The sequence below is a fragment of the Lepidochelys kempii genome, chromosome 2 (genome assembly GCF_965140265.1).
Source record: "Lepidochelys kempii isolate rLepKem1 chromosome 2, rLepKem1.hap2, whole genome shotgun sequence".
In the NCBI taxonomy this organism is placed as follows: Eukaryota; Metazoa; Chordata; order Testudines; family Cheloniidae; genus Lepidochelys; species Lepidochelys kempii.
Window position 1 is genome coordinate 137,896,079 of NC_133257.1, and position 18,951 is coordinate 137,915,029.

Below are 18,951 nucleotides of genomic sequence, written 5' to 3' on the forward strand. Positions count from 1 at the left end.
GCAGGGGGCTGGGAGCATCCCCATGACCCCATCCCTGACTCCTGCACCCCCCCACCCCCATCCTGAGCACCAAATGGGAGCTCCTGCACACACACCCCACATTCCCACCTGCACCCCTCGCACCAAATGGAAGTGGCCCCAGGTAAGCGTTCCATACCCAAACCTCCTGCCCCAGCCTTGAGCCCTGTCCCGCACCCTAACTCCTGGCCAGACCCTGCACCCCAACCCCCTCCCAGACCCTGCACCCCCAGCCGTGACTCCTGCATCCCCTCACACCCCCCAACCCCCCTCACTCCTGCACCCCCCCCCACCATGCCCACCCTGACTCCTGCACCCCCCCACATCCCCACCTGCACCCCTCGCACCAAACAGGAGGTGCCCCAGGTAAGCGCGCCACACCCCAACACCCTTCCCCCCCACACCCTAACTTTTTTTTACATTTTTTAAATAAATGCTCTTATCCAATGCGCTTTCCAATCGTTAGCTAATGGTACAAACAATATTTGGAAAGATCGTTAAGTGGTCCGCCGAGACCCTCAGTGACTTTCAAGTGGTCTGTGGAAAAATAAGTGAAGACTACAAGAACAATCGAGGTACCTCACTTTATTTTCATTTACTTGCTATTACTTATAAGAGGAGGATGAAGAAAAAACGAATGAAAACACCAGGGCAGGGGGAGATAAGAGAATGTTTTTTTTCTTGGCTGGGTCCCAAGGAGGGACTCCAGAAATGAAGCTGAGCCCAGGGCCCCACTAACTCTAAATCCGCCACTGGGTGCAGCACCAAACCTCAAAGTGCACCCTCTTCCAGACCCATTCCCCGCCCCATCCTTCCCACTGCAACTCTCCTACCCTCCCCACACCCTGCAGCATTGCCCTAGGCTATAAGCCCCATATTAGCTGCTCTCACCCAAGCTATTTGCCTTTTTCCTTCAGTCAGATTGCAGTGCTATTTCCAGGCATGTTGCACGCATCAGCTGGTTTGCACACTTGTGTCTGAGGGGCTTAACTTGCCCCTGTAGGCCTAATTGTGCTAATTTGGGACCCAGGGTGCATCTGCACTGTAATCTGAGGTCTGACTGCAACAAGCGTAGTCATACCCAACATAGCTTTGATCTAGTTAGTGCAAATAACAATAGCAGTGAAACCGCAGTAGCGTGCACTTGAGTTCAGGGACCCGGGCTTGTTCAGGCCATGCTGCCTCAACTTCACAGTTATTGTTATTCAAGCTAGCTAGGTCACGCCTACTCCTGCTGCAATCACACCTCTGACTGCAATGTGGACACGCTCCAAAACTTGGGTAAATGTGTGTCTGGGGGACCTCTGAGCACATCTGAACATTCCTATTGAATAGCCTTAAACAACCCCCTTAGAGTGCTCAGCCTTCGAAGTAAGCAGGGGACTGGGGTACAAATGAACGTTCTCTTTGATTAAAAAAAAACAACAACCCTGAGCACCCAAACTTGTGCAGACTTCTAGAGCAGGGCCTGTGCACCCACAAGTTCTCTGCCACTAATATTAGTTGAAAGGAACGCATTTTTGTCACTGAAACCCACCAGGTGAGTAATGTCTACACATACTCTCCTTGGGTTAATCCTCTTCCCCACTGTGGTTTATTGCCAAGCCTAATCCATGTTCCTGCTCAACAAGAGGAGGGACAGGTGTGTAATCACAGAGCAGCAAGGAGCTTGAGCGTTTATAACAGAAACAATAGGTTGGGATGGGGTATTTTATTTTCATACCTTAGAAGAGACTTCAGGCTGTTTGCCCTGTCAGATAGATCTCTGAATATTCTGTATGTTTATTTCTGGGATTTCCATGGCAAATTGTGCGTGGGGAAGGGAAGTGGGTGCAGGGAAGAGAGAGAAACAACTAGTTTTTGAAGCTGGGCAATATACAATCCTGAAAATCAGGAATTCAATGAATTGACATGCAGAAGTACTACATATTGAGTTACGGACCTTTAAATTCATCTTTGAATTGCAAATAAGGTAAGGACAAGAAGTGTACATATTCAAAAGCTTTCCACCTGAATCCTTTGAAGGATCTAGATGGAGTTACATCAGCAATAATGAAACCATCCCTAGATTAAAACGATTTTCCTCATGGGTAGCATGCTCCAGATTAAATATAAGAGTGACTGGAATATACTCCATTTTATATGATTTAATTTTGATCCTTTGGTTTCTTGATAAATTGGCAATGTGGCCCTTAATTGGGTGACGTCTGGCTGCAACTGTTGTATCCACAGTTGCTCTAAAGGTATACAATGCAGTGACAAACAAGTCCCAGAAGGGTAGCGAATCAAATTATCTAATCATGTGGGAAGACAAGGATACCGCAAAGCACTCAACACTTAGAAGTAAAGGGCAAACAGTATTTTGTGGGGCATACTCCCGGCTTTTAAAATAGGCAATTTAAATCACATTCTATAGCAAGGAACTATTGCTGTAGCTTCAGTGCAGAGCACCACTGAAATATAGGAAGACCTAGATCATAAGGTCTTAAAACAAGAGAGATCAGACAAATATGTCAAATATGTTTAATTTTTTTTTAAAATAACTGATGGCAAAATAAAATATTTACATCACATCATACTGTTTAAACACATAACGTCACTGTACAAAGAAATATACATGCAAAATAAAGTAAAAATTTAACTGAAATAATAGAGGAAAATAAACACGAACAAGATGTTATGAGGTTGGTATGAATACACATCCAGTTTTGAATTCAATTTTCTTTTAAAAAGTTTCTGTACAACTTTACAAAACAAACAAAAAACAAACAAAAAGGAATAAATAGAATACAATGGAAGCGGCAAAGCTTAAAACTAACCAAAGCCAGTTTATGGCTTAAGACCCATATATCTAACTAGTGTGGGTTGCAGGCTTAGTTTCCTTATTAAACATGGCATTTTGCACAGAGAAACATAGACGACAACACATCCATGTGAACTCCTTGATGCACAGAAAACCATCTCTGTCTTTTTAAATATTTCATCACATGTTAATATTACCTCAATCTTAAAAACAGTTACATAAGATACAATTACATTACGTGTCAGGTCTTATAACCACTACTGCTTGGATGTATTTCTTCACCAAAGAGCAAAAAATTCATTCAATTATTGTACAGAAAGCAGTAAACGCAGATTTGAAAATTCTAAAAAGTCGTAAATGTTGAGACTGATTTTGGGAAAGTAATACTTTGGCATTTTGAATAATAATATAATAATAATTTTTTTAAAAATGTCACCCTATTTCTTATTCAGTTTGTGATTTGGGTTATGAATATCTAATTTATTTATTTACAATCCTTAAAACTCACTAGATTTTTTTTTACTAAGTTTTATGCTAAAATCTCATCTTAAACTAGTAATGACAGTGTGATACAATATTCCCTCCCTCACCCGCCCAGAAACCCCAAACACACAAACAAAACCATAAAGCTCACCGTACTAAGTATGTGCTTTTTCTATATATTTATTACAGTTACAACAGAGGTCCTCATAAATAGTTGCATAAAATGTTAAAGCCACAACATTGCACATGATATGAAATAAAACAAAATCCCAAATGAGTGCATTTACAGTATTTTCATCCTGCTGTATACTGCTCGACAATCAGATTGGCAGGTTGGGCACCAACCCAAAGTCCTTTTCGAATGGGACAGCAAGGGCTGACCTGAACTGAAGACCCGCACAGTGGTATACCACCATTTAGGAAGGAGGGAGAGGGGGAGAAAAATTACAAACCAAAGGCAGGTAACAGTCTATATACAAGTAAGGCCTACATTTTATCAGAGCAAAACGATTCATTCTATTTGTATGCAAAAATTTTGAGGTTGGATGCACTTAAAAGCAGAGTCTGATCTCAGTGCACTGCTATGTGAGATACATACAGGCGAGGCAACTGGAAAGCTCTAGGACCAAGTGAAAAACGGACATCAATGGAGTCTATATCAGTGGGCAGCCAATTTGGTGAGTTTTCTCCAGGTGTGATTTGATATTTGTCTTTGTTTGTTCGTTAATACCAGTGCTTTGAACATAGGCATTTATTTCCTTGAACACATCTTGAAAATGATAGATCAATTCATTTGCAAAATTCTATCAGTTTGTTTTTTTAAAAAAGTGTTTTTTTTGTTTTTTGCAGAAACCTGAATAAAATACTGTTACTGTAACGCTCTTGACTGCCTTTCACAGAGTACAATGCTATAGTTCTCCACCTCAGCGTAGTTTGCATTGCTAGTCCCAAGTACTACTGTGTGCAGGTTTACTTGGAATGCATTTTCACACGAACATTCTAGCAGCTGATTGGCTCTGTTTTTTTCTCCAAAATTCAAGTCAACAGCTGATTGGCAGGAGATTTCTATCTCCAGTTTGATTGGCAGGTGAAAGAGAATGAGAGAGAATTTCAAGCGAGGTCAAACTCTTGGCAAGAGCCTGCTCTGTAAGAAGTTTTTAATGCTACGAATGGGTCGAACATCATTCTGGTGTTTTCGCCGCTCAATGAACGAAGTCAGTCTGGATATGTCAATGCTGTCAACATTTTTGCTATTCCCCAGCTGCAGCCATTGCTCTTGAAGGGCCAATGCAGCAGAAGGACGCTTAGCCGGGTCATCCTGAAGTAGGAAACATACAAAATCTTTGGCCTTTTGGCTAACTCCTTTGAAGTAGTCATCTGGGAAACTAAAGTCTAAGCGGCAAATATTCAGGCAAGTTTCCTCTACACTTTCATCCAGGAAAGGAGAGACGCCACTAAGAAGGACATATGTGAGCACTCCAATGCTCCAAACATCTGAGGTGAGGGAGACAGGATTTCCGAGGATAATTTCAGGAGCTGCAAACTCTGGGTTCCCAAGTAACTGGTGGATATAATAGGTGGTATTGAGCTGGACGGCATCTCCAAAGTCAGCCAGTTTTATTGTTGGCTTAGCTGAGCTCTGATCCACCAGAATGTTTTCAGGCTAGAAAATACAAAGAGAAAAATCATACCCATCTTTCAAATAAGTCTAGCACACATCTAACGCCCTAGTTTACTGCTTCCCCGCCAGCGGGGTCAGTTGGTGAGCACAGCAAACATTTACAAGCTAAGTGGATTACAATGGTTAGCTCCACAAAGTTCCTGCACCGTTCTATCAAGCTCCTCAAACAATCCTGCAGCATCCTGCAACATGTGATCATCAAGTTTTAGGTTCTCACACAGTCATGACACAGGAAACACAGTCCTGCCTTAGTCGGCAAAAACTCACAAGAAGAGTTCTGCAGAAAAGCTTCACCGAAAACAGGAACCCTGTAAACCTGCATTTTGAAGACCCAACGACTTTTGACTGATACTGTGTATATAATACTCATTGACTACTTGCCTCTGACACAGAAAAACAACAAACAGCACATATTTGAAGACTGGGGTAGCAAGTTAAAGATTTTTTTCCCCCAACATAGAAGTGTCCCTTAACATTTACATGCCATTTATTTTACAATATAGAGGCAGCTGAACTGAGCTGAAGTTTAAAATCAGTCTCTTGGAGCCACACTGGAAACCACAGGAACTCTTACAAGCACCTCCTAAAAGCAATGAGGGAAGGTGGAATTTTTATTGTGTTTTGAATTAAAGAAAAGTTACTTACCTGTAACTGGATCTCAAGTAGACCCCCACTCTTGAATTCAGCTGTGCATGCCATACAAACCCAGAAACAACTAGAAAGCTCTGACTTTTTGGGCCCACAACAGCTGTAGATCAAGCCAATTTTTTTAATTAATTTTTTTTGAAGATGAGTAGGAATCTGGGGCATGATGGTACTGCCTCTTTTTTCCTCTTCTTTTCCGATCAAGAATGAAATCTGCAGAACTGAGTTCAAGGCCCCTTACAGCCTAGCAGACCCTTCCTGCACAGAGGATCTCTTGGTACCAGATTTCCCCATCTAAACCAAAATTGGGTGGGAGGAAGGGCCAGTAACAAGCTTCAAATCCATCTTGAAACCCTCAAGACTTTTTCCATCAAAATGGATCAGATACAAACAGTGAAACCCAGATGGATGGAACAAGAAGAGAAGAATGAGGGGGGATTTGATAGCTGCTTTCAACTACCGGAAGAGGGGTTCCAAAGAGGATGGATCTAGACTATTCTCAGTGGTACCAGATGACAGAACGAGAAGTAATGGTCTCAAGTTGCAGTGGGGGAGGTTTAGGTTGGATATTAGGAAAAACTTTTTCACTAGGAGGGTGGTGAAGCACTGGAATGGGTTACCTAGGAAGGTGGTGGAATCTTCTCCCTTAGAGGTTTTTAAGGCCTGACTTGACAAAGCCCCAGCTGGGATAATTTAGTTGGGATTGGTCCTGCTTTGAGCAGCGGGTTGGACTAGATGACCTCCTGAGGTTCCTTCCAACCCTGATATTCTATTCTAACGATCCAGGAGATGCCCTTCACCCAAGCACCTCAGACAGAGTACAAAAAAGAGAAAAGGAGAATTTGGAGCCACAAGAAGAGCAATTCTTGAACCCAATTTGCACAATAGATTCTGTTGTTTCAAGTGGAGAAAACGATATATATAACAAATTCCCTAGGCAAAAACCAAGCAAACAAATCAAGAGTGCATTACACAAAATCTAACGAAAATGGACACGAACAGCTAATGAACAAAACTGGAAGACACAGAGGAAGTTAAGACTTTCTGTTTCAGTGGCAGAAAACAACTTGGGGTGCATGGGGGGTGGCAATTTCCACCACTTCATATAACCTTGAATGGAGCATTCTATGGCTCAAGGCAAAGGTTGCATGGCTCTCAATGGCCATTCTAGGAAGCCATTTCTAGGAGACCCAAGTTTGTATGTAGCATGCAGCTGCACCCCAGAAATCGCAATCTCTTCTGGTAACACTCCAGGAGTACCATCTGCTCCTCACCTTTAGGTCCAGGTGTGCTATTCTGCAGTTGTGAAGATACTGTACAGCTTCCAGAATCTCTCCCAGATAGAGCCTGATCTTCCCTTCAGTGAGGTTTCCCCATCGCACAACACAGTCTAAAAGGCGACCCTGGTCAGCCCTATTGAAGTACAAGAGTTACATTTCATTGCAACACTAAAACAGCAACATTTAAAAAACATATTTGCTAATTTTAAAGTTTCAAAAGCATTTTCAAGTTAAACTGTCCTTATCTTCACCAACAGCATCAGTTAATTCACTATTAGTGAATCCTGGCTACCATTACTCACTAGAAGTTTAATCTTACTTTTCTTGAAGTCAAATGACAAATTCGATGCCCCTTGGGATTAATCGTTCTGCATTAATCATGTGGCACCGTTAAGTGAGGATTACTATTCTGAAGCACATTTTGGAAGGGGGTGACTAAAGAAGGAAAAGCAGTAATTTCAACCAATAAAAGAAATGCTATAAAACTGTGCAACACTAGCTATTTTTGATGGGTACATTCCTTCTATTGTGAATTTTAAAAAATACTAGTAGAATACAGGCAGTGCAAGAACACTGCTCTAGAACCGACGGCTTTATTCAACTGAAGCTATACCAGGGCAACACAGCTAATCCCAATTCCAGTTTAAGTACTGAAGACCCCTGATGTACTTCACACAGTTTTAATCTACTGACTTTCCACTACATAGACCTGTAAAGATAACCCAGAAAAGCAGCTCACAACAATGTAATAAAAATATTATGGGGCCTCCATTTTTGGTGCCCAGTCTGAGACACTAACATTCAAGATGCCTGATTTTCATAACGTGCTGAAGCACCTAAAACCATTAGTTTCTTTTGAAAGTCTTGGGCACCATGTTCATGTTAGACATGCGGAGAACCTGCATTTTGAACCCCTTTGAATAGTGTGTTAACATACGTACAGATGGAACCTTTAATGCTTGTGCTGCATTTACAAAGAAGAAAAAACCTTAGGAGAATGAGGAGGAGGGTGGAGGGGTGCTGAACAGGGAAGCATGGAATTGTTGACCTAATTAGGATGCTACAAAAAGAACTTCCTCTTCCACCACCCACTACAGCTTATATTGAAATGTGATAGACTGCAGCTTCAGGAAGAGAGGAACAACATATGAGATGAGAAGTCCAGGCACATCAGCATTTTAGAACATTTACTCCATCCACATCTTACTCCTGTTCTCACCACATCTAAAGCCACTTACACAATTTCAGAGGGATGCTGTTATGAGGATCATTTCTACATTGCAACGATCCTCCTGTCCCCTCCTTACCAAACCCTTCCGATGGGAACTTGTTTACAGGAGATTTTAGTTGGGGGAACTGGTTCTTGTGAACAGCCAGGGCCTTTGCTTTCCATTATGGACAAGCGGAACATTTCAGTATTGCCATCTTTAAAAATAGAATGTGAGAGTTCCAGGACTTTATGTAAGCACTCTAGAAATTCTGTGAAATCCTAAACTTCTCCAAAATCATTCACAAACTACTACAATACCCAGTTGCATGAAGATTACACATATACATAACATAATGTTACTTAGAGCCCACACACATCTCTAATATTAAGATGTAGCTGGTGGAAGTCTCAAAGGTATCTAGAAGGCCAATGAGCTGGGGATGCTGGAGATTCTGCATGACTCCGAGTTCATGGGTAACCTGGTCTCGTTTCATCAACTTCTTGTTCACAAACTTGGTGGCCACTGCTCGCTTGGTTCCCTTCTGATCACATTTCTTCACAACAGAAAACCTGCCCCTGAAAAACAATTACAAAGGAAAAGAATTAGCTGAGGGCAGTGCTAAAAGACCAGAAACTGTACAAAATTTTATTAGGACAAATGTTATGGCTATGTCCAATGGGACATGAGTAGAGTAGAGTAGAATAGTTTGACTACATTCAAAGACTTTAAGTATTATTAATAGTCTAGCAAACTGGTCTTGATAACTAATTAGCAGTTACCAAAAATCTTTTTAAATATCCAGAAAAGTAAAATCCAGAATGTTATCTGTTTTCTAGGGTACTATGACTAAGTAATGCAAATGGATTTTGTTGGAAAGACTAAGATACTTAACTAAGGGAGTGCTGTACAATCTTATGGAGCACTTATGTACAATCATTTGCAGAACCTGCGCAATTTTTCATAAAACACATGCAGTGCATACACCCTCTAATTTTGCCCATGAATAAAGTTTCAGCATAAACAAAACTGCTTTTGTATTTAAACTATGTCATCTAGTTATGGCAGAATTTTAGCATTATGTTACTTTTTCTTCACAGGGTGAGCAATTCTGTGTTCTGTTTTTGACTCCAACAATTGATCATTGCGAGAAATAAATGTAAATTTCAAGAAGATTTCATAAAGAAATAATCTGAACCAATGTCATATTTGGACATTTCTCTTCCACCCTTCAGAGACTAACACACACACCGGCTGAACTTTCCAACCTTCACAATGAAATGGCATGGGTAAGTCATACCTGCCAAGTTCAGCCACTTCACTGTACAGGGAATCAAAGTTGTCTTTCCAGATTACCATGATCCCATCACTTCCAGGACCTTAAAGGAAAGACAAGTAGAATTATTTCTAGTACAAAAAAATATTTTCAGCCTTAATTTAAACAACCAATATTAAAAAAGGAATACTCCTCAGAATTTCACGACTGCCATGACAACCATAGGACTGTTTCAGGTGGCTGTAGGCCGGACAAACTCTGGAAATCGTGCATTATTTGGGAGTGGATTTTGGAGGGATGAATACTCCTCCATCACGGACTGACCATTGTCTTTTTTTGGTTTGAGACTGGGATGCATATATCCTGGAAGGGTGATAGGCCTGTTTAGTGGTGTCAGTGATTTTCAGGAACCCTTGAGGGCTAAGATTGCTCTTCTGATTGACCCCTCCTGATGGTTTGGTAGGACTTCATTTCCATAATGGAGAACAAAATAATATTCTAATGGCCTGTAAATGCCTTTCTCCTCTGGCTTTGTCCTACAAGTCATCACATAAGTGACTTGAAAAAGATGATGCAAGAAGTTGGCTACAGGGCTGGTGACTGAAGTCTCACATGAGTCTGAAGAATTGTGACAGATTTTAAGGTCACATGCTATGGCCTTGCAGAAATACAGGTGCTCTGTCCTACAACCTAGGAGTTGGAATTTTGTCTTTACGGGCTGGTGAAGCTTAATGGGGAGAGGCACTTAGGCCCCTGTTTATTGAGGCTGTCAGCATTTCCCGCCAAGGAGCTGAGGAGGAATAGGGATACTGGCTGTCACTGTAAGGCTAATGGTCCAGAAACCAATGCTTGATGCTGCCAGTCTGGCTTACTGTCAACTGGCATTCAGTCTCCCATTTTTGGGCAAGGTCATCAAGAAAGTTGTGGCAGGGACAGTAGCAGTTCCTTGAGTTCTAAGATTTCCTTGATCCTAATTACATCACAGTGTGGGATAGCTAGTGGAAGTGTGAGATAGCTAGTGCAACCAGTGCAACTTCTGATTATTTTATTCTAACTGTAAATAAATTGATGACATTTCCACACTGATTTTTTTTTTTTAATCTGCAGCAGCTTTTGATACCATTGCTTATGAAGCTTCCTTTATTGGCTTACAGATCCAGGCAAAGGAGAGAGGAATTGTTCTTGAATGGCTCTGTTCTCATCTCTCCAAGAGCCCAGAAGCTAACTGTGGGCTATCATTCCTCTGTGCTGAGGAAGCGTTCCTGCAGGGTATTACCGTATGGTCAATTGCAATGAAGTGGCTGGAAGCAGGAGTGAGACAACATGGGCAGCAGTGCACACAAGTATGCTGACATAACAGTGGAGTAAAACCTATTTAATATATAATTTCAAGCTTGGAAAGGGCTAGCTGGCTGTGACTTATTTGGACAAGTGTGACAATCTTGGTGGGTTTGAAGCAGCAGCCAGAAGAATAGGTGGGATGTATATTGGGGTCCTTTACTGAGGGAGTGAAATTGCCATTTATAAACACAGGTATGTAACTTGGGTGTGTCATCAGATCCCTGGCTTCTCCAGCATGCCCAAGTTCCAAACACGGATTCTGTGACTTTCCATGACTTTTGAGTGGCTGGTACAGTTGGCTCCGGGGCTGCCCGAGCAGCTCAGGTAACCCCTGGGCCAGTTGCACTGGCCGCTACTGGGGCAGTCTTGGGCCACCGTCTCCTCCCCCTCCCCAGCAGCAGCAGGAGGAGTTGGGGAGGAGGGGGAGGGCTGGGGCACGGGAGGGGGTGAGGGCTCTGGGTAGCATCTACCTTGGGGGGACTTCCTGGAAGCGACAACATATCCTTCAATCAGCTCCTAGCTCCGCACGCTGCCTCTGCCCCCGCAGCTCCCATTGGCTGCAGTTCCTGGCCAATGGAAGCTGTGGAGCTGGCAGTGTGTGGAGCTAGGAGCTTAGGGACATGTCGGTGCTTCCAAGAAGCCGGATAGGGAGCCTGCCAACCCCCCACACCACCATTAGTACCAGCGGAGGTCCCGGGCTGCTCCCACCCAAGCACCCACGGTGCCTCCTGGAGCACTCGCGCCACCCCCCCCAGACCTCCCCCCTCCCCACGCTGCCTCCCTGAGCACCTACAGGCCCCCTCTCGAGCACCTGCAGCACTCCCAAGATTTAGTCAGGGGTATATAGTACAAGTCATGAACAGGTCACAGGGCGTGAATTTTTGTTTATTGCCCATGACTTTTACTAAAAATTAGAATGACTAAAATGTAGCCTTAACTATGGCCAAGAGGCCTTTTCCCCCCACAGGTACCTAGTGAGAAAAGCAGGACTTTCCTTTCCAATGAGGAACTAGCCTGCCCCAATTATGCCCACCTCATTATCACCTCAAAACCAGGCTGCTGCAATACTCTCAACATTGGGCTACATACACAGACTATTTCAAATCTGAAGATAGTGCAGAATGCCTTGACTGTTTTATTGAAAGGAGTTATGTATCAGGAGCACACGTTATGAGATCTGCATTGGTTGCCAATACAATTCAGAGTGGTGGTGGTGATGTTGCCTATAAAACCCTAAGTGGTTTGAGACTTGGTGATCTAAGAGGTCACTTATTTCAGAGCCTAGACTTAAGCTTCCAGACACTCTACAAAACTCATCCTTTTTTTTCCCCTCACAGGCTTTGGGGAAGCCCAAGTCTATTTCATAGTCCCCATATTGGCTGGCACATGTGTCAAGGGTAGGATGAGCAGTCCTTTGTTGTATTTCATTTTGTGTTTTATTTTATGGAATGGACAGAGCACAGAATGGGCATCTATAGAGGTTTGTATTGTATTGTATTGATTGTATCCAAATCAATGACAAAACATGAGCTTGACAATTTAAAAAAATGACTTAAGTAGTTTCAGGTATTTCACCTGCCCAAATCACCTACCAATTTTTGTTTTACCACTTTACTTAATTTTTCATGTTTTTAAAAATGTCTTTTGCTTCCCAACTGCTGGGTGGAGGACCCGTTTTAAAAAAAGGGAAATTTGTTAACAAAACACTGAAACTGTTATGTATGTTCTGTCAAAAGCATAAAGTAAACAAACCAGAAAAAATATTCTCATCTTAAACAGTGACATGTAGCTATAGTAGGTAAAAGATCCTGAAGTAAAACAGTCATTTTTATGTTGCTAGTGTTCCTTTATTCCCCCACATACATGCTTTAAAAAATCTGCTTTATTTCAGATCCTGAAGTAAGATACTGCTTGAAAGTGTTAGACGGGCCACATAAGAGGATTGTGTGGTTTTTGGATCTGAGAAACGGGAGATGAAGAATTATGCGCCACTAAGCATTTGGCCTTCCCTATTTAGAGTGAAAGAGCTTTGAAAAAGAGCTCAAAGGGGACATCTCACTAGTGTTTGATCTCTTGTGGGTTTGAGAAATTCTGAGATGACACAATTTTCGCCCAAAATGGCATTAAGAATACAGACTTAGAAAACGTGATTTCAATACAGATCTCAGCTGGTATTGGTAGCCACTGAGACTGCCAACTGGGACAAGAAAATCACTACAGGATTCCTGACTCACCGGGCCAAGCTGGGAGCCACTCAAGGAACTAGTAAACTCAACTCTTCCCACACAGGATTACCATCTGTGGGTGCCCCAAACTAGTTCACTTCTGAAATCTGTCCAGCCTTGCTGAGGCTACTGGCGAAGGAATATAAGAATGGCCCTACTGGGTGAGACCAAAGGTCCATCTAGCCCAGTATCCTGCTTTCGACAGTGGCCAGTGCCAGGTGCCCAAGAGGGAACGAACAGAACAGGTAACCATCAAGTGATTCATCTCCTGTCGCTCATTCCCAGCTTCTGGCGAACAGGCTAGGGACACCATTCCTGCCCATCCTGGCTATTAGCCATTGATGAACCTATCCTCCATGAATTTAATTCTTTTTTGAACCCTGTTATGGTCTTGGCCTTCACAACATCCTCTGGCAAGGAGTTCCACAGCTTGACTGTGCGTTGTGCGAAGAAATACTTCCTTTTATTTGTTTTAAACCTACTGCCTATTCATTTCATTTGGTGATCCCTAGTTCTTGTGTTATGAGAAATCATAAACACCACTTCCTTATCTACTTTCTCTATACCAGTTATGATTTTATAGACCTCAATCATATCTCCCCTTAGCCATCTCTTTTCAAAGCTGAAAAGTCCCAGTCTTATTAATCTCTCTCCATACGGAAGCTGTTCCATACCCCATATCATTTTAATTGTCCTTTTCTGAACCTTTTCCAATTCCAGAATATCTTTTTTGAGATGGGGCTACCACACCTGCACACAGTATTCAAGATGTGGGAGTACCATGGATTTAAACAGAGGCAACATATTTTCTGTCCTATTACCTATCCCTTTCTTAATTATTCCCAGCATTCTGTTCGCTTTTTTAACTGCCGCTGCACACTGAGTGGATATTTTCAGAGAACTATCCACAATGACTCCAAGATTTCTTTCTTGACTGGTAACAGCGAATTTAGACCCCCATCACTTTATATGTATAGCTGGGATTGTGTTTTCCAATGTGCATTACTTTGCATTTATCAACATTAAATTTCATCTGCCATTTTGTTGCCCAGTCACAAACAAAGTTGTGAGAGATCCTTTTGAAGCTCTTCGCAGTCTGCTTGGGTCTTAACTTTGGGTCTTAATTTTGTATCATCTGCAAATTTTGCCATCTCACTGTTTATCCCCTTTCCAGATCATTTATGAATATGTCGAATAGGACTGGTCCCAGAACCCCTCAGGGACACCACTATTTACCTCTCTCCATTCTGAAAACTTACCATTTATACCTACCTTTTAACTGGTTACTAATTTCCCTCTTATCCCGTGGCAGCTTACTTTGCGTAACAGCCTTTGGTGAGGGACCTTGTCAAAGGCTTTCTGAACATCTAAGTACACTATATCCACTGGATCCTCTTGGTCAGCATGCTTGTTGACCTTCTCAAAGAATTCTAGTAGATTGCGGAGCCATGATTTCCCTTTACTAAAGCCATATTGACTCTTTCTCAACAAATTATGTTCATCTATATGTCTGACAATATTGTTCTTTATTATAGTTTCAACCAGTTTGCCTGGTACTGAAGTCAGGCTTACCGGCCTGTAATTGCTGTGATCATCTCTGGAGCCCTTTTTAAAAACTGGCATCACATTAGCTGTCCTCCAGTCATCTGGTACGTAAGCTGATTTAAATGATAGGTTACAGATAACAGTTAGTAGCTCTGCAATTTCACATTTGAGTTCCTTCAGAACTCTTGGGTGAATATCATCTGGTCCTGGTGACTTATTGCTGTTTAATTTATCAATTTGTTCCAAAACCTCCTTTATGACACCTCAATCTGGGAGAGTTCCTCAGATTTGTCACGTAAAAAGAATGGCTCAGGTTTGGGAAACTCCCTCACATCCTCAGCTGTGAAGACTGATGCAAAGAATTCATTTAGTTTCTCCGCAATGGCCTTATTGTCCTTGAGTGCTCCTTTAGCACCTCGATCGTCCAGTGGCCCCACGGGTTGTTTAGCAGGCTTCCTGCTTCTCATATACTTAAAAAAAATATTTGCGATTACTTTTTGATTCTTTGGCTAACTGTTCCTCAAATTCTTTTTTGGTCTTCCTAATTGTATTTTTACATTTCATTTGCCAGTGTTTATGCTCCTTTCTATTTTCCTCACTAGGATTTAAATTCCACTTTTTAAAAGATGCCTTTTTGCCATCACTGCTTCTTTTACTTTGTTGTTTAGCCATGGTGGCAAGTTTTTGTTCTCTTACTATGTTTCTTAATTGGGGTATACATTTAAGTTGAGCCTCTATTATGGGGTCTTTAAAAAGTTTCCATGCAGCTTGCAGTGATTTCACTTTTGGCACTGTACCTTTTAATTTCTGTTTAACTAACTTCCTTATTTTTGTGTAGTTCCCCTTTCTGAAATTAAATGCTACAGTGTTGGGCTGCTGTGGTGTTTTTCCTGCCACAGGGATATTAAATTTAATTATATTATGGTCACTATTACCAAGCGGTCCAGCTATATTCACCTCTTGGACCAGATCCTGTACTCCAATTAGGACTAAATCAAGAATTGCCTCTCCTCTGGTGGGTTTCAGGACCAGCTGCTCCAAGAAGCAGCCATTTAAGGTATCAAGAAACTTTATCTCTGCATCCCGTCCTGAGGTGACATGTACCCAGTCAATTTGGGGATAACTGAAATCCCCCATTATTATTACTGAGTGTTTAATTTCAATAGCCTCTCTAATCTCCCTGAGCATTTCATAGTCACTATCACCATCCTGGTCAGGTGGTCGGTAATATATCCCTATCGCTATATATTCTTATTATTAGAGCATGGAATTTCTATCCATAGAGATTCTGTGGTACAGTTTGATTCATTTATAATTTTTACTTCATTTGATTCTATGCTTTTTTTCACATATAATACCACATATCCCGTGAAAAAGATAGACATAAATCACCTCTAAATTTCATGAACTCAGAGGCCAGGGTTTTCTACATACTGTGGATAATGTATAGCCATCCTATGAAACCCAAGACTGCTGGTAATGTTATCAGATGAAAAGAGGCAAAGGAGACAAACCCACCTAAAACTCGAAGACTGGCTGAAGATGAAACTGAACCCATATCATTTGCAGCTACACAGGTATAGATACCATCGTCGTCTGTGGTCACACCAATGATTTTCAAGGATACTTCTCCTAAATCACTGCAAAACACATTAGAATCAATCAGGGAGTTCCATGTCCTATTTAGAAGTCTCCAGCTCTCAACGCATCTTACATTCAAATTCAGCACTCTTACAATACACGCCCACCAACTCCACTAAATAATGGTATATCCTAGCTCTGAGCATTTCAGAGTGACATCTTGCAGACTCACATTAGAATCAAAATCTTCATCTGACAACTCGTCTCCTGTTGGCAAACCCTCTGACGCCTGAAGATCAAGAATTTCCTTTTTCTCCTGCCATACTGAAGTCCCCATTTTGTAGCAACTTTTGTGTCAGAGAGTCCCCTATGGAACCATTTAATACTGCCCTCCTCTGGCGGAAAGATCAGTACAACCCTCCTTCCCAAACACTCAGGAGTACTGTTGTTGTCACTCCATCACCAGGCTGGCCACGGGACAAATTTGAGTGTCATCCAATTGCTTAAAACATAACGAAACTTTCTGCCACAACATTTGCTTGACTATCTAGTGTCAGGAAAACACTGGATTTTATTTTATTTTTAAAAGGACTAGCAACATTTAACTAATCTTACTCTCAGTTCATTCAATCACCACCTCTGTGTTTAAAAAAAAAAAAGGTCACCAAAAATAAGTGAATTTAGTGACTGTGAAATAGAGAACTAATAACTATAGCTTGAGTCAGGTGTCAGCACTGTATCAGCTTCTCATTCAGGTCTGACACTGAACCTCAGCCCCGCAAAACCTCTTCTATTCCAGCTTTATGCCTCTCTGGAGCAGAGATTGTGTTTGGTGGAAAGGACAAACATCTAACTAGCAGAAAATTTCACTTCTGCATTCCAATTTTTACTTGCTATTATTGCAAGTACCACTAAAGTTTCCAATAACTGAAAGTTTATTCAATAAACACCTCACTATTATTTCCTCTTTATTTGTTCAGGATATTTACTTTGTGCATTTGACAGCACTTTGTGTGTAACCAGTTAAACAGTTCTCCCAGTTGGTGTGGGTCTCTAACAGCAGCAGGGGAGAAGAAAACAATAAATAAATTAGGAAAGTGTGATGGAGTCACAACAATTGCCAGGCAGACTTAAGCAGATGCAATATCTTAAACTTCTTTTAACTGATTTTTTCAAAATTGGCTACATTTGGCCCTTAAACTCTAACCCCTTGTTTTGAAATCAATGATGCTTAGATAGTGGTCCCCCAACTTTTTACCTTGCGTGCCCCCTCCCACCTCTGGGGCCAGGAGAAGGGCCATGGCCCAAGGGCGGGGGAGGGGAGATACATGGACGGGGTAAAGGGGCCAAGGCTGGGGCCACAGCTGAGGGCACGACTGAGAGCAGAGCCTCGGCTGGGGTCCTGGGAGCGAGGCCAGCAGCCAGGGCACCGGAGTGGAGCTCTGGGCACAAGGCCAGTAGCCCTGGCACCGGGGGGGGCCTGAAACCAGGGCTGAGCCAGGAAAGAAGACAGGTGGCACTCCCTCCCCCACCCCCTGTGCGGGCTGGCCCAGGCCCCAGCTGCACTCCCCCAAACGTTCCTTCATGCCCCCTAGGGAGGCACGCAACAATTTGGGGACCTCTGGTTTAGATAAAGAGCCAGAGCCCTTCCAGCAGTGACTCCTCTGTAGTTTCACAAAGACATGAAACATTTCATACAAAACCTTTAGATCAGCTACACTCCATTACAATTCCCTGCAGTCCTCCTCTAGAACTCCTACAGAACAAATCCTGCATTAATGCTGCTTGCTGAGACTATGGTTTATTCCTGAGATTTTCAAGAAGCGTGAAGATACCTCTAATGCCCTTGTCCAAAACAAACATACACTCATCCACACCCAACACTGTATGATTTCTGGATTAGCAGCAAACTGGAGGATTGGCAGCTAAAGCCTATTATGTGCAGTCAAAGCACAAACAGGAATTTGAACTCCATTATTTATTTTGGGGGGTGGGGGAGGGAATGGAAAAAGTAAAATGGGACTGAAGGCAATGCCCCACACTTTCAAGAAAACAAGTCATTCTGCTCTCCACAGAACTCTCTCCTTCAGAATGCTGAAACAAGCGAACACACTACTGTACCTGTATGAAATGCTGTAGTGACTGTCATTGCTTAGGGTGTTATGATCAGGACCCTTCCAAGTTACTGAAGCTTTCGGGCGACCACAGACTTTACACCTAAAAACGATGGTCTCTCCTGTCTCACATGTGACCTCACCCAATGGTATTATAAACTCTGGGGGAACTGCAAAAGGAAAAGTAATTACAATAAGTGGACTGAAGTTACCACCCTTTCATCCTGCTCTCCCATCATTCCAAGATAAAGCACTGCATTTACAAGTTTGGGGCCTTTCCCTCTCCCCTTGAAATACTTATTCTACATGTCCAATTGAAGCCTATAGTGTCAAGTGGTTAGACCAAGCAACGGGGACTCCGCAGAGTTCTAATCCTTCGTCACCATTCTCTGCATGAACTTGGGCAAAACATTTTGCCCTTGTTATTCCTTATGTTACCCACAGAGATCTAACTGAAAACTAAACACTGTCTGAGGTGAGTTTCCTGAGTAAATGCTACAGCGAGTGATCTAAATGGATGTGCTGAGGTTTTGGGTTTTTTAAAAGAAGTGTTAGCATGTGTAACTCTATTCATCTGAAACCAAGTCCAATCTAATGTCAGGATGAGCCTGAGTAACCCTGAGGAATGAGAAGGGATGAGAAGGTTACTCACCTTGTGCAGTAACTGGGGTTCCTCAAGAAGGTGGTCCCTGTGGGTGCTCCACTTTAGATGTCTTGGCACACTACACTTCTAGTCGGAGACTTGTGATAG

At 42.3% G+C, this 18,951-nt stretch overlaps 1 protein-coding gene across 4 annotated transcripts in view; it reads right to left on the reverse strand.

Moving 5' to 3' along the window:
* Nucleotides 1-3,466: 3,466 nt before the first annotated feature.
* Nucleotides 3,467-18,951, reverse strand: part of TRIO (trio Rho guanine nucleotide exchange factor) — a 402,095-nt gene continuing 386,610 nt past the window's right edge. For all 4 annotated transcript variants that reach the window (XM_073332315.1, XM_073332317.1, XM_073332318.1 and 1 more), the window contains 6 exons: nt 18,208-18,370; nt 16,024-16,145; nt 9,419-9,497; nt 8,496-8,696; nt 6,905-7,043; nt 3,467-4,967 (listed from right to left, as the gene is read on the reverse strand). In XM_073332315.1, coding sequence (XP_073188416.1) covers nt 4,425-4,967; nt 6,905-7,043; nt 8,496-8,696; nt 9,419-9,497; nt 16,024-16,145; nt 18,208-18,370 — 1,247 coding nt within the window. In that variant the 3' untranslated portion in view covers nt 3,467-4,424. The remainder of the gene's footprint in view (nt 4,968-6,904; nt 7,044-8,495; nt 8,697-9,418; nt 9,498-16,023; nt 16,146-18,207; nt 18,371-18,951) is intronic.